This window comes from Notechis scutatus, chromosome 8 (genome assembly GCF_049901735.1).
Source record: "Notechis scutatus isolate UNSWTSFEM ecotype Mainland chromosome 8, rNotScu1.2, whole genome shotgun sequence".
Lineage (NCBI taxonomy): Eukaryota > Metazoa > Chordata > Lepidosauria > Squamata > Elapidae > Notechis > Notechis scutatus.
Window position 1 is genome coordinate 14,283,506 of NC_142016.1, and position 16,233 is coordinate 14,299,738.

At 38.1% G+C, this 16,233-nt stretch overlaps 1 protein-coding gene across 50 annotated transcripts in view; it reads left to right on the top strand.

Moving 5' to 3' along the window:
- EPB41 (erythrocyte membrane protein band 4.1) overlaps positions 1 to 16,233 on the top strand; it is a 108,526-nt gene that overhangs the window by 87,623 nt on the left and 4,670 nt on the right. For 45 of the 50 annotated variants that reach the window (XM_087970744.1, XM_087970748.1, XM_087970758.1 and 42 more), the window contains 5 exons: positions 5,127 to 5,594; positions 6,669 to 6,797; positions 7,668 to 7,769; positions 9,297 to 9,377; positions 9,748 to 9,857. In XM_087970744.1, the coding sequence (XP_087826870.1) occupies positions 5,127 to 5,594; positions 6,669 to 6,797; positions 7,668 to 7,769; positions 9,297 to 9,377; positions 9,748 to 9,843 (876 nt within the window). In that variant the 3' untranslated portion in view covers positions 9,844 to 9,857. The remainder of the gene's footprint in view (positions 1 to 5,126; positions 5,595 to 6,668; positions 6,798 to 7,667; positions 7,770 to 9,296; positions 9,378 to 9,747; positions 9,858 to 16,233) is intronic. The other 5 variants (XM_087970791.1, XM_087970782.1, XM_087970785.1 and 2 more) reach the window with 1 other exon arrangement.

Below are 16,233 nucleotides of genomic sequence, written 5' to 3' on the forward strand. Positions count from 1 at the left end.
AATTGTTGTACACTGCCCCGAGTCACTTTTTGTGAGATGGGCAGCTGTATAAATTTAATAAATAAAATGGGCACCACAATATTTTATGTTAGATTACATAAGGAAATTTGGTGAGTTCAGGGTGACAATGTTTTTCTATCTTACTACTTTATGAACTATGGCAAGGCTGAGAAGATCATTTGGGTGAGTTCCAACCATAAATTACTTGGGTCAAGTTTGTTCTTGATTATTTATAAAACATTGAATTAAGTACATGTATTTTTTTTAATAAAAAAACACATTAGGCAAGAGATCATACAGTAAGAGAATGGCTAATGCATAAGTTTGGATCAACCTGCATTTAGTGATTGGGGAATTATAGCAAATGTTATTTTCTGTTTTATGTATCTTATTTATATATGGATTGTTATTCAGTAATAACTCAGGACAATCCTTTTATTCACTTAACAGTCAGTATCTAAACCATCTTGAAAGGCAAAACTTGGGGCTCTGCCTAAGATTTTAGAGAGCTATCTAAGTATGTAGTAATAAGGAAAAGGTTGATAATTTCACAGCTAGTGGAAATTAATCATTTATCATTATCCCTAAAAGTTTTCATTGCAATAAAAATGCAGAATACCTAAAAGAATGGTTTTGATCCATACAACCAAACTTCTCATACTCATTTTATGGTTTCATGAGAATTATCCTTTGTTTATCCCTGATTATTTTGAAAAGACAACCACAATACTCAATTTATTATTGAGTAATTCAAGTTTTAAAATCCATCCAGTTTGCAGTTACAAATTAATGGTAGCCTATTCCCCCCCCAAAAAAAACATTTGAAGTTTAATGTATGAATGGTACAAATGAAAACAAGTTAAATTTGGAACGTTATCTTTGTGCTTCATAATGCTGCTTTTTAAAGTTTATTGACCCTTTTGAAATGTATTATCTTTCACTAGTTGGTCTCTGGAAATTCTTGCTGGTGAGTGTAGTATCTTACCAATTGTGTATTTTAAACATTTTAAATATAGCTGCTTCTGTACATATTTCCAGTATGGGGATAATCTAATATTATTGAAACATTGCTTGAAATACCCATAATACCCACTTGTTAAGGAAAATTCTTACAGAAGATTTTTGAAAAACAACATTTTAAGGAGTTTATCACTGATTGCTTGCACTATATATTAGTTTATCCCCTTCTTCTTTTTATTTGAATGCTATTTTAATATAGATTATCTGCCTGATCCAAAAACCTATCAAGAATAGCTGTCTCCATTCACTGCAGTGTCAATAATGGAGCTATTAACAAATTAGTAGAAGCTTTTGAGTGGAAATTTATAACATTTGCAAATTAATATAAGAGTTATCTTGAGTTACCTCTTAGATGGTTCTAATGTTCAAAGATACCAAAAAAGCTGCATTATCCTATGTCTATTTGTATCAAAAAGCTTTTAAGTGGTATCTTAGAACAAAGTTCCCAAGTTCTCCAATTTTTGGATAAGTGAGGCACTTGGAATTTTGAGAGCATAATTACGACCATTACCAATTAGTTGACAAGCATTCAGTATGGATTCGTTTGTATGAAGTAGATTTATAAGAGTGATGTCCTTCATACAGCTGTTCTCTTAAGATGCTCTTTTTCATCTCAGCTTCCTTTATATTGTAAAGGGGGCTTCTCAAAAATAATCGGGTACAACCCTCCATTATTTTTATTTTTAAGAATACCTGTTGGATATATGTGGGATTCAGAAGCATTGTTGGGATTAAATGTAGTGTTTGAGCTGGCACTTGCTTTACAACATGCTAGTTTTTTTTTACTGTTTCTAAAAAATAGTCTTAAAAGAATTAAAATCAGGTTAGTGGTAGCAAGGCAAGTAAACTGTACGCTCATTGATTCACGTAATAAACTGTTTATTAACAGCAGTGTCTGGAGCAGTCTGAACAGTCAAGGTCATTTTTATCAATGTAGGACTTTTTCTTAAATGAGCTTTTTTTAAAAGAAGTAATATCAAATACAAATAATTAAAATACAAAATATAGATAGCCAGCTATAGAAATGTGCAAATTAAGTCTTACACTAATAGTATAACAGAGTTGGAACGGACCTTGGAGGTCCTCTAGTCCAACTCCCTGCTCAAGTAGGATACCCAATATCATTTCAAACAAATGATTGTCCAATCTCTTCTTCAAAACCTCCAGTGTTGGAACATTGTTTTGTATAATCGTTTTGAATATCAGAGTAGAGCTTCTTTCATAATACAGAAGTCTCTTTCCCATTTAATTTATCTTTAATTCCATTGAATTGCACACTTAAAGGAATATTATTCAAACTTTTCTGAAAGCCACAATAGAACTCCTTATGGAATGTGAGAAAGAATATTGAGTAGCAGGGTTAATACAAAAGGAAGACTGGCAATTCCTGGTGTAACAAATCTGTTTACTGTAAATATACAGGAGACTTCTCAAAAGGCTACATAGCAAGGACAAATCCATCCTATCAAATTATATTTGTCCATCCCTCAACTAATTTGTATGTGGCTAAACTTCTGTAGCTGTTATGCTTTGAAAGTGAGCGTGCTTGCTTTATAGCATTTCCAATAAAAATTATAGTCATGGTAGAATATTCCCCGAACTTCACAAACTTTCTAATATAGTTAAAGTTTTTGTGTCCTGCTTCAAAGTCTACACTTCACAACTGTTGATACAACCCTGCTAATATATGTTGATAATAAGCTGCCATTGACTTGCTTAATATGCTCATTTCTTTAACCTGAGGTTTCTGTCATCACTAATAAGAAAAAAAGCTTTTAAATTACTCTCATATGTGGGTTTGCTTCGCTAGCTAAAAAAAAAAAAAGCAGAAATGGCAGACAATACGTTAAAATATTTAGCTCACATTACTTACAAAAGGGGTCTTAGGTATCCTGATTTGATGGTGGGTAGGGACAGATATAATGGAGTGTTATAATATAGTCTTTGTATATTTGAATGTGATACCATGACACAAATACAGAAGGGCAAAGCTTGCATCATGCCATCATAATCTATAGTCATCATTTTGCTACCATGGTGGGTACAGGGTGGATAGGAATAGACACCTTTAGAAAGAATCATTGAGAAGGGAAGAACCAATAGTTACAAGTTCACAGGTACAAGCACGAGTTCTCACTTAACATTCAGTCTTGGTGTTTTCTCATCTAAACAGCCCCACTATTTGAATATTTTGTCTATCAGATGTATAGAGGCTAAATTTTAATTGCTGATATTAATAGTCCCTATAAATACAGTACTATTTGACAGAAACAAAAAGATTTTTGAAACCAAAATTTTGCTTGATCTGCTTAGCCAGTGCAGAATTCACTACCTTAATGTAAACAAATAAGTGATTATTGAAGTTTTTTTCCCCTTATTCAATTGGTTTTCATTTTCCCTCATTGAATAAGGCAATTTTTTAGAAAACCATAATCTGTTATTGCATAATCATTTAGTGATTTCTTGTCACTTCCAGTCAAAATCGTACAAAATTTTACTTTGTTGTTGAATATTTCTCAGTCTTTGGATATTTGACAAACTTTTATAATGTTTTTAATAAGATTCCATCCTTTGCATCAAAGTCACATCATTCATTACAAATATTAATTCAATTCATTGCCTGTGGCTTTTCACATAATATGAAAAGATAGATTAGGAAACAAGTATCCTTTATTACTGGCATTCATGAATTTCTGGCTTTGCCAGCACATCTTATCCTATTTAAAATATTATATCTTATTCAGTGGGTGATTGGACCAGGCAAATTTTCTATACTATTTCTAATCTTAAGCATGTTTTCATCCTTACCTTTTTTCTATTACTCTTCCTTTCCTTAAATTGTAATAGGAGAGCGTGCCGAGATTTATAATGTTCTAGTTGATAACTTTCCAACAGGCGCATGATGGAAGACAGTATAGTATCCTTGGTGAAATACTCTGGCTTGGCTGTGATGCTAGAGATATCCCTGCTTTCTATTAGGCTGAATGGATTTCTTTGTTTTATATTATGCTGCTTCTCATTTTACAGTAAAAGTTGAAAATAGATGCAAAAGTTTCCTGTTTACATTTGCAGTCAGATATTTTCAGTCAAGCAACATCATTGTAAATATATAAATAATGAGGTAGCTTATCATCATCTCTGTTATATGCCTGGGATTTTCTTGTTATATCATTTGGATCATTCTTATAAAAAAAAGTCAGTAATACTTTACGTTGTGCCTTGAGAAATTCAACTTTGTTGAGAGCTTCAGCAATTAAAATGGCTCCTAGATTTATGTATGAAAAATCCAGATTATGAATCATAAGAAAAACTGGTGTTTCCAAAGGAATAATTTAGAAATTCCTCATTTCTCTTTAAAAAGCTATACCTGTAGCTTCAGGATGGACAGCATTATTTTTCAATTATAAGAAATTGAAATATGTTTAGAATCCTACTTCTCAAAAATATGAAAAAACTTAATTATGTGCTTACGGTTTCAAAACATAATGAGCTTTCAGTATGATAGATCTATGTTTTACAAGTAAGCAGTGAGGGTAATGTGGTATGTATATTTTTCCAGTGTATCTTGTAGCAGTTTAGGACAGGAAGGGACAGCGGATATTCAGAAATAGTATGAATGGGGCAGCGAAAGCTAACCCCCTCCTTCCCCAGATTTATTCCACTTTAAGATGGCAAATAGCAGGTTGCATCTACTGCCATGATCTCTGAATGTCCAACCTCTTCAAAAGTAGCATTATTCTCCTGCTGGCAGGGGACTGGTTGATTGGTGCAATGACTTCTTAGTTTATTGAAAGAGTAGTTGTCATTACAGAGAAAGCTGCAGTTGCTTTGCCCACTTCAGACTTGGAGCTGGACCAGGACAAATTCCTCTGACAAAGAGGAGAATATAAACAACTACTTGACCTTGACTGTGTGCGACCGTTATTGTCTGTCAGAGTGACTATAATGTAGCCTTTTTGAACGCACTTGAAATATTCATTTTCAGCCATTGTAATAATGTACATAGGCCCTACTAAGTCTTATTCTAAATTTTGCACTATTTCTAGATGAAGTGCATTCTATTCCTAATTCTTTCTGGCCTTTTTTGTATATTCGTTTCTTTTTAGAGTGTGCGTGACTCTCCCTTCAAAGAGGATGCAGATGATGTGACAAAGGGGAAAAATATTGCCTCTCACTTTGAATGGGAGGATTCAAAACATTCAGTAGGCTTTAGTGAGAGCCAAATGTCAACCACACTGGCATCTACACAAATTCATGAATCAGATTCTTTTTCAATAAGCAGCAAGGAGCAGAAAGAGGAGGGTGCCACTACTCTTCCTGAGAGCAAGGAAGATCTAAGGTGTGAAAAGGGATTTTATTCAAATATGGAAAAGGAAGCTGAGGATTCTAAACAGGCTGAGGTGGAAATATCTGTAATCCCTGTTTCACCTCCACTGTACCTCTATGAGCAAGAGGAGGAAGCCTGTGGTGTTGAAGAAACAAAATTTACCAGCAAGCCACTTAGAGAGCTAAATGGAGAATATTACAATCCAAATGTTGATCATGAATTTCCTGCTCTCATTCGCTGTTTCCAGGTAGTAAATGTGAACATAGAATATCTTTTGCAAACGCTTGTGCTACATTTTCTGAGTCACTTTGCAAACACTGGAGCAAGCATAGTTTTGCATATCCATGAAGAAGGATTAATTTTTGATGTCCTGAAGTAATTTCCAAAAACTAACCAGTTATTCAATTTCATGCTGTCTATATAAATTATTACTCCCTTTTTCATCCTTATTTGAAATTGACGTGTCTTAATTAAACACATTTTTCTTGATTCGTGCAAAGAAAGGGAAATTCAAAAAGCTAAAGATGTTTAATATATCAGAAAAACTAACTACTAATTATTAATACTAATATTTTATTCATTACAACAATAAGATCTGGAGTCAGCAGAATTGGAAGTATCACTTTCCTCCAGCTTATTATAATAATAATTATTATTTTTGCTTGCTTGCTTCAGTGTTCCTTCCTTATTAATCCTATCTGCTAAAATACCTAAATATGCAATATGATAATAAGGTGATACTTTGGGTATGTGAAGGGATATGATGGTCACACGGTCCTCTTACTAACATGTTCTCTTTGAGTTAATTATCAGGTGATGGCATAGCTGATTTTTCTTTTCCTTTTACTCTTAATACTTAAATATCCATAAATGGTGATTTGGCAGTGATTTAATATAAACTGGTGGACTTCACATTTCAAACTGCAGGTGTTGCCAATGCACTCTCTATAGGTTTCCTACATTCAATTTAAATTCAGCTAGTTTCTGAATAAATAAATACTGTGGCAAGTAAAAAAAAATCGTATTCTTCCTACATGGTAGAGCACATATATAGATGTCTGTAATTAAATTTCTCATTAAATATTAATATTGATCACTGAAGTGAATCCATTTCCATTATTTGGCCAATTGGATTTTTAAAATGTGTGAAATCATTGCATTTCATCATAATTTTCACAATTCTGCAAATGAGTGCAAACAACATAACAGTTGTGATGTATAGTTGAGTTCATGATGCACCTATAATTTGCACATTGGAATTCTGTTAAGTAATACTGATATAAGGTGACTAAGTGTATTTTACTTTGAAACTATTTTGTAGCCCCCCCTTGTGAAAACTCAGACCGTTACCATCTCTGATGTGTCTAATACTGTGAAAAGTGAAATTCCAACTAAAGACGTTCCAATTGTCCACACAGAGACCAAGACTATAACTTACGAAGCTGCGCAGGTAGGCTGCTTAACATCTGGTGTTACAATGTTATTATAATATTTCATATGATTGCTAGAAGCTGTTTCATAATTTTTAATCTAAAAGACTTTGAACGTTTTATTTATGGGACGTTTTGGTTCCTGCAGGGAATTCCACTTGTGACAATTGCTGTGAGAAATACCATTTTCCTATCAGAGAAAGTCATGTTTTTCTGAAACAGAATTGCATGAGTCCCCCTAGTGTGGTTCATAGAGCTCCTCCTGGCCATGATTGCTGAAAAACAGACAATACAGTCTCCCAACATTTTGAAGTGGGAAACAGATGAAAATGATAATGTAAGATCTAAAAGGGTCTACCACATTAACAAACGCCCATCTCCAGAATCCTAAAACAGCTCTGCTCCCATGCCTGATGAGGCCACTTTGTGGCTGTAAGTTTCCTGAAATTTTTTTTGAATGTGGTACTTATTAGCCAAATGATATCTAGCCCTAAACTAGGAGAATAAGGCAAGTCTGAGCTGGCTTACACGGGGGTGAAGGAGATTTGTGAGTTCATTGCTGTCCAGAATCATTATTTGTGGACAACTGCTATGAATCCTGGAAACTTAAGTAATAACCCCAGAATTTAAAAAAAGTCATCTGTCATCTTTATTAGTTTGTACTCTTGAATTAAAAATTTCCCATGGTATAATCTCACTAAGATAAGTTGCATGTTGGATGGTACCAGAAGGAGCTGTGTGGGAAGCTTTTCAAAAATCTGCCCAAATATAGACTTAAAGGAAAACCATTTTCTTAATATTTCTTATGAATGTCGTCTTTCCTGCCAAGTGACTTGCTCACTGTAGGTGGGCAAGGAAGTCATTTATATTTTCATGTATGTCTGTCTTAGATTGATGATGGCAGTGGGGATTTAGATCCTGGAGTTCTCCTAACTGCTCAGACTATCACTTCAGAGACCACCAGCAGCACTACAACCACACAGATAACAAAGGTAAAAAACCACTGTCTCATTGATAAGCTGTATGCATGTTAAAAAATAATTACATTCATAAGTTTCATTTTCTGTGTGCCTCCGTAATCCTCGTAGGATTGGGCAGTAGAATGCACAGAACACAGAAGCGCTGTTGTGTTTTGATGACAATTGTGGTTGTGTCAGAAATAAAATAATATTGTATTCAAGAGAAGAATCTTATTTCCTTGGCTAAATAAAGTTACTTCCCTGGCTACAAAGGACCTTATTTCCCTGGTTATATTAGTAGCAGGCATGATATTCTTCCGATTAAAATCGGAATTCCGATTTTTTTGGGAATCCCCCCCCCTTTCCTCCCCCCTTCTTCTCCTCCTTCCTCTCCCCTCGGAGGCCCCGAGTCAGGAGTTGCTGGCGCGGCTCCGCGCGGCTCCAGTCCCGCGTTGCCTCAGGAAGGGAAAGGCAAAAAGGAAGAGCCGCGGCGGCGCTTGCAACGGCAGCAGTGGCTCCTGGTTTGCCTTTCCTTCCGAGCAACGGGACTGAGCGCGTGGAGCTGCGCTGGCGGTAGCAACTCCTGACAGCCCCAGCCGGATACCTGAGCGGAGCCCGGGCGGTGCAAGCGGAGGCCGCTGAGCGGCAGGAAAAGGGAGCTGGGCCAGCCACAGACCAGCCTCCGTGCAACACGCCACCGCCCTGGCGAGGGAAAGCAGCGGGCGCTCCCCGGGCGCGCGGCAGGGGGTCTCTTTTGGCCGGTCCCGATTTTTTTTTCAGAGCGGAATATCATGCCTGTAGTAGTTACTAAGTTGCAATGAGCTCAAGTTTAGATTACAACTTTTGGTAATGAATATAAAGATGATGATGATGATGATGATGATGATACACTAAGAGCCAAAAGGTATGACTTACTCTGAGTTACAGATGCCCTCTTGAAAGTTTTGTTGCATAAAGAACCAACCTGTTTTGATACTTGAACTTCTGGTATTTATGATGAAGTTGGGGAAACCAGCCAGTGTTAGAAACCACAGAGGGAAAATCAAGTTAAACAAATGTATCTTGTAATATGGAGTTTTAAAGCAAGGCTTTGCCTCAAATTATGTCTACATTAAAATTGAGAATCAAGGAATTGCAAGTTTTCTTACCAAAGCATTTTTTTAGTTTAATTTGAGCTTGAATTCTGACTAAATATTTTCTATTTCCAGACTAATTTTAAAAAAGAATCTGTTATATTCATTTTTTAAATCATTTATGCTATATATAATCTAATTTTATATTTTGTAAAGCAACTTTCCTGTGGTTTGCAAGAATGAGACATTTGATTCGCTATTTTTGTAAAATTTTCTAAAAAAAATTGAAAATGATGAAATAATAATTATGAGAAGGAATGTTCAAAAGATACAAGTTTATACTAATGCTACCTATGAACTAGATTTTTATTTACATTCCTATTTAATAAATTGATTGCATTTCTCTCAAAAATAATTAAAATCTCTGTAGGTTTTATCATTTTTAATTATAAAAATGTTAATGTTAATATTTGTTTTCTCATGACAGACTGTAAAGGGTGGAATTTCAGAAACACGAATTGAAAAACGAATTGTCATCACAGGAGATACAGACATTGATCATGATCAAGTAAGAGACTGTTATAATCATTGATAATGGAATTTTAACAATAGACAAGTAACTTTAAATTCAGATTCTGAAATTAATTTTGAAGCATTGAAAGTCTTTTAAACTCGGTTCAAATGTTTCTAGGTGATAACAGATAACAAGAGACCATTCACAGACACTTGAAGCTGTTTTGTTAAATATATAATTAAAATGAAATTTAAAAAACACGTGGATAAAATGATAGCACTAACATAGTCTTCCTCAAGTGTCAGACTTGATCATGTTAATTGAAAATAACACAGGTTGTGCCTTCCTCCCAAATAGGATGTCAGGCTGCAAATTATATTAGGTAGCACAGAAATAATGTGTTCTTTATACTCTTTTTCTTCAGGTTCTTGTTCAGGCCATCAAAGAAGCTAAAGAGCAACATCCAGATATGTCTGTGACCAAGGTCGTCGTTCATCAGGAGACTGAGATTGCAGAATAAATAGTTTATACTAGGTAAGTTCCCTTTTAGCACTATTTCGTCATAAAATATTTTAACTTTAGTCATAAATAAGGATTGTTACCAGGAGTCTTAAAGAAGCTTCCTGTTCTTGATATCTCAAGTTTAATCCATTATAGTAAATCTTTACAGGCACAAACTGCTGCTAAAATGTACATATATTGGGAGCAGAATCTAGCCATAATAGAAACAAGAATGTTTAAAATAGTAGCCTTTTTCTGATTCTAATTGTGAATCATATCATAAGTACCCTTGAAATTTAGCCTCCCACTAATGTTTAAAAGTGGTAGCAGTGAATGTTTAGGATTAATTTTAGTATTTATTTGATTTGTCAATCGCTTACAAGATACAGGTATAAGAATAAACATAGTTTTGAATACATGAGATAGATACTTATAAGAAAAATAAAAGGAAACAATAGGACAGGGACGGTGGGCACGATTGGTGCGCTTATGCACACCCCCTACAGTCCTCTTAGGAAGGGGATGAAGTCAATAGTAGACAGTCTAAGGTTAAAGGTTTGGGGAAGAAACCCCAGAGTCAGGTAGAGTATTCCAAACATTGACCACTCTGTTGCTGAAGTAGTATTTTCTGCAGTCAAGTTTGGTTCAGTTAACCTTTAGTTTGTATCTATTGTGTGCTCTTGTATTGTTACGATTGAAGCTGAAGTATTCATTTGCAGATAGGTTTGTATGATTTTATATACTATATTTAGATTGGACCGGAGGTGGCGTAGTTCTAGGTTTTCTAGGTCTACAGTTTCAAGTCTGGTGGCATAAGGTATTCTGCAATGAGGAGAGGAGAGGAGAACTCTTCTTGTGAAATATTACTGGACTTTTTCAATTGTGTTAATATCAGATACATGATATGGGTTCCAGACTGATGAGCTGTATTCAAGTATAAGTCTAGCAAAAGTTTTGTATGCTCTAGTTAGTAGTGTGATATTACCAGAGAAGAAGCTACGTAGGATTAGATTAACAACTCCAAATGCCTTTTTGGCTATGTAGTTACAGTGGGCTCTAGCACTTAGATCAGTGGTTCCCAAAGTGGGCGGTACTGCCCCCTGGGGAGGGGATGCCTTAGGGGGCGCTAAGAGGCAAGGGGCTGGCAGGGGGGCGCTAAGAGGTGGCAGGGGGCGTTCGAGGCCCTGCAGGGTCACCCCATTGACTGTTGCACTGCTCCGGAGCCGGCTCCTCGAATGCAGCAGCTCCGATGCACCACATTGTAATGGGCTCCAGGAGGAGGAGGAGGGGATGGAGTAAAGTGCACTAAATTTGAGTGTGCTGCACAGGTGCTGCAAGAGCAGCGAACAGTCGTGGAGCTGGTTGTGGTGGGGCCTGGAGGGTGCGCACGAGAGGAGAAGGAGGGGAGAGGAGGGAAGGAAGCCTCTGCCACGGCTTGTGTTCATTTCTCAGCCAACCTGGATTTCCAAAAACTCGCCAAGAAAAAGAAAAGAAGCTTCTCACACTCTCGGAAAGTCCTGTGTGCTCTACTTGGGGCTCTTTGCTATCCTTTTTTCTTCCTTCCTTTTGGAAATTCGGGCTAGCTGAGGAACGAGCGGAAACCGCGGTGGAGGCTTCTCTCCTCCCCCTCGCCCTCCTCTCATTCTTCAGCCAGCCCAGATTTTCAAAAGGAAGAAGGAAAAGGGGACAGTGAAGAGTCCCAAGGAGAGCACACAGGGCTTTCCGAGAGAGTGAGAAGAGACACAGACAGGGAGCGCGAGAGAGCGAGATACACAGAGAGAGAGATGCAAAGGGAGGGAGAGAGATTTGGTTCAATTCAGCTCTGTCTGCTCCCCTCTCTCTGTCTTTGCCCAGTTTTGTAAGGATTCAGCAGTGATCTAAGGCAGCAACCTCGTAGCACTGTGAGGTAACATCCTGACTGTAACTCCCTTTGGAATGCAAGGTTTATTTTTGTATCTTTCCAGAAACAGAAAGAACGTGGCCAAATTTCCTTACAGTTATTCCCTGTGTGTGGGAGTTGGGAGGGGGGGTGGGGAGTGGGGGAGAAGGAGGGAGGAAGAGGCATAGAGAGAGAGAAAGAGAGAGCGATAGAGGAGAGAAAGAGAAGGAGAAGGAGAGAGAAAGAAAGATGAGAAGGAAAGGATGGAGAGGGAGATAGAGGGAGAAAGATAGAGATGGGAGAGGGAGGGAGAGAGAGAGAGAGAGAGAGAGAGCAACCTGTTCCCCATAGAAAACACAGGAAACCACAAAACCTGGGGGGTCATGTGACTCAGTGGGAGTGCCATTGAGTTGCCACGCCCACCCACGTCTTGGGGCTCCCGGTGTTTTGTTTTCTGTGGGAAACAGGTCCAAATGGCTCTTTGAGTGTTTAAGGTTGCAGACCCCTGACCTAGGGGGAGGCAGAGGAAGGGGGGCTTTGACCACATGCCCAATATCCAGGATCCTGCTCAGCCAAGCCCGCCCCTCTTTGTAGTTGCCATGCCTGACAGCAAGTTCACAGGGTGCCCCTCCTGCCAGGGATCAGCCTCCCAAGCTGCCCCCCCTTTCTGGGCACTCACGTCGTAGAGGGCAGGGCTGTTTCCTCCTTCCTGGAGCAGGGCAGGGTTGAGGAAGCCCAGGGCAGGCAGCTTTGCTCTACTTTTGCAATGTGCCGCCACTGCCACGCGCTGGCTCTGCAGGGTCACCCCATTGAGCTCCTTGCACCTCTTTGGTGCAACAGTCAAAGGAGTGAGCCTGTGGTGCCAGTGCCTTGAATGCCCCCCTGCCGCCTCTTAGTGCCCCCAAGGGGGCTGGCAGAGGGGTGCTAAAAAGCGGCAGGGGTCGTTCAAGGCGCCGGCACTGCAGGCTCACTCCATTGACTGTTGCACCGCTCCGGAGCCTTGAATGCGGTGACGGCGGCTTTGCTTTACTTTCCCAAAGTGCCACCGCTACTAGAATCTAATCAGAGATGCTTTGCCAATTCTAGTCCAATGACCTGCTCCAGCAGGGTTAGAAGGGAGTATGTGTGTATGTATGTGCATGGCTGTCAAAACTCCAAAAACAGGTCAAGTAGCTCTGGGGAGGTCAGTCATAAATTAGAACACTTGCTAAACAACCGGCCATTAAGTGAGGACCACTTGTATTTGGTTTGCCAGTCACCTGGCTACACCCGCCCAGTCACATGACCACCAAACCATACCTATCCGGACATGTGACCAGCAAGCCACGCCCAGCCAGCAAGCCACGCCAGCCAGTCACATGACCAGCAAGCCATGCTCACCCAGTCACCTGACCAGCAAGCCATGCTCACCCAGTCACCTGACCAGCAAGCCATGCTCACCCAGTCACCTGACCAGCAAGCCATGCCCTCAAATTAGTCCACGCCCACAGAAATTTAAATCCCACCCCTGGGTGGTGGGCACTGAGGATGAGTTTGTAGCACAAAGGGGGCGGTGGACTGAAAAAGTTTGGGAAGCACTGACTTAGATCATTAGAGATGAGTATTCCAAGGTCCTTGACAAAGTTTGGATCCTCAACAAGGTCTTGATTATTTAGCTTGTATTTTATTTTCTGATTTTTTTTTGCCAATATGTAAGACAAGAGCATTTATTTGTTGAGATTTGAAGTTGCCATTTGATTGACCATTCTGATACATAATTGAGGTCTTTTTGGAGGGTAGTAGTATTTTCTGTGGTATTGAATAGCTTTACATCGTCAGCGAAGAGAACACAGTTGCTCTTAATATGATCACAGAGGTCATTTATGTAGAGTATGAAGAGAGTTGGTCCTAGAACACTGCCTTGCGGGACACCACTGTTGACAGGTACAGAATTTGATAGGATTGCTCCCAATTTTGACCATTTGTTGTCTGTTTGACAGGAATGTTTCTATCCAGTTATGTAGGTGTCCAGAGATACCATAAGATTTTACTTTTAGTAGTAGTTTGTCGTGTACCACTGAATCAAAGGCTTTACAGAAGTCTATGTAGATTGCATCTATTGCTTTGCCCTGATCAAGTTGTGTAGTCCATATGTTTTTGCAGTGTAAGAGTTGCAGATTACAGGATAGTTTTTTTCTGAAACCAAATTGTTTATTAGAGAGTAGATTGTTTATCTCTAAGTGGAGGATGATGGATTGGTTAATAATCGATTCCATGACTTTACAGGTGACGCAGCATAAGGAGATTGGTCTGTAATTTTCAACTAGGCTGGGGTCTCCCTTTTTGAAGATGGGGATGACCGTGGCTTGTGACCATACTTTTGGCAAGGAGCTTAGAGGTTTGGCTATGGCAGTGGATAGCTTTTTTAAGACGTAGGCACATATTCCGTCCAGTCCAATAGGTAGGGATGCTTTTAGATTACGCAGTGCTTTTGCAACAATGTCTTAATCTGGATTAAATAGATTAAATGTCTTATGTATTAAACAGATTGGGTCTGCAGAACATAAAACCTGCAAGTAACATGTTATACGGTACTTCTTGTTGCCTGCCAGGTCTTGTTCCTGCACTATTATAAGCATTCCACACACCACCAATCGGCTGAAAGAAACCTATAGTAGACTATTTAAAAAGTATTGCTATTAAGAAGCAACACTAAGAATGCTAAAGGGGGCTGAAATAAATGTTTCAAATTCACCAATGACCTTCTCCATATTTTTAGTTTTTATATAGTTGTAATAAAGTTTTTCAACTTATTTTTTAATCTGTACTTTAAGAAAAGGGCAACTTGGGTGATCTGTTCAAAATAACAAAAGGGCATTCACAGTCACTTGCATTGTTCAGTCCTGCAGTAGACGTCTCAATCACAATATTTTGAAACTTACCTGAAACTTCTGATAAAGCTAAGAATAAATTAATTATTCATGTTCTTCCCAGTGCAGTATGGAGATAATGTGCAACTTGGGAATGAAACCTCAGCACACCATTTAATTTGAGAAATTGTCTGTGTGTTTCTTCTTATGGATTATTTATGCTACAGATTCATTTCACCTGACATGCTGTTTGATGGTGATTTAGTTGTACATAAGGACCAAAATAGTATGGTTTTTTTTTGTAGCTTAGAGTATTTTCTCTCCTGTTTCCTTTTGATCAATGCTAATGTTTCTCAACAAGGCACCACTTTATGAATGAGCTATCTCACCAGCATTTAAAGCCCGAGAGCTGTACAGGTAGTGAAGAATCGTTTCATGCATGAGTGAACAAGAACTGAGCCCTTGTGCTAGGAAGCATCCTTAACTCCATGTATTGACAGAACATCGCGTTCTGATTTAAACCTTTAGATTTTAGAACTATGTTATCCATGGAAGAATAATCCTATGGTCAATTTAGGGAACCTAGGTTTTTTTGGGGGGGGGGGAGTTTTCTGGATTTTGAGTATGCATTGCAACAGACCAAGAGTGCCATTTCTGAGCAAACATCTAGACAGGTATCATCTGTTTATGTATCCTTGGAGGCTACCTTCAGGCATGTGGATTTTATGTACTTATTTAATTTTTTTATCCTATTCTGCAGTTATGTCCCATTATCAGACAAAAGGAAGAAAAAAGATCAAAAATAATCATATAATAAAAAGCTGGTTTTTAAAGTTAAAACATCATCTAAAATACAAACTTAATCACAGTAGTTTTACCTTGAAACACTTGTGCACATAATATAATAAGAAAAGCAAAGATGATTGATCATTATTGATACTTTTTTCTCAAATGTAACATGGCTATGTTCTCACTTCAACATTCATATTCTGATCCTCATAATTAGACACATTTCAGCAAATTTTATGTGTTTAGTAACATTTATTTCACATAGCAATAACACTTAGTTATGACACTTAGACTTATATACTGCTCAAGAAAGCTTTACAGTGCATTCTGAACGGTTTACCGAGTCAGCATATTTCCCCCAACAATCTGGGTCCTCATTTTACTCATTTTACCTCATTTCAGAAGGATGAAGGATGAGTCAACCTTGAGCAGGTCAGGATTGAACTCCTGGCAGTGGGCAGTATTCTATCCACTGCACCACCATGGCTCATGGATTTAGCTTTTCATAGAAAATGTCTTTCCTACTATGCCACAGCTTTCTCATGTTCATTCAGCAATCACACTAAGAAGGACACTGTCAATTGTGCTGCCCAGAATATGGAATGGTCTTTCTATTGTTGAAGACTTGCTTATTTGTATTGGCCTTTCCTTGATGGCTTATATTGCCAGCTAAGCCTTATTATTAATAATTGAACCAGGGATACTTGTTATTAGTTCAGGATTTTTGTTTGTGTATTGTGTGCTTTTGCATTTTTCTATGTTGCTATACAAAAGCTTAGACTTTCTAGAAGATGAATATTAATCAATTATTGAAAATATTATATAATTGATGCATTCTGTCCCATTTGCAGAGTATCAGGAGTTCACAAACATTTTTGTAAGATACTAAATG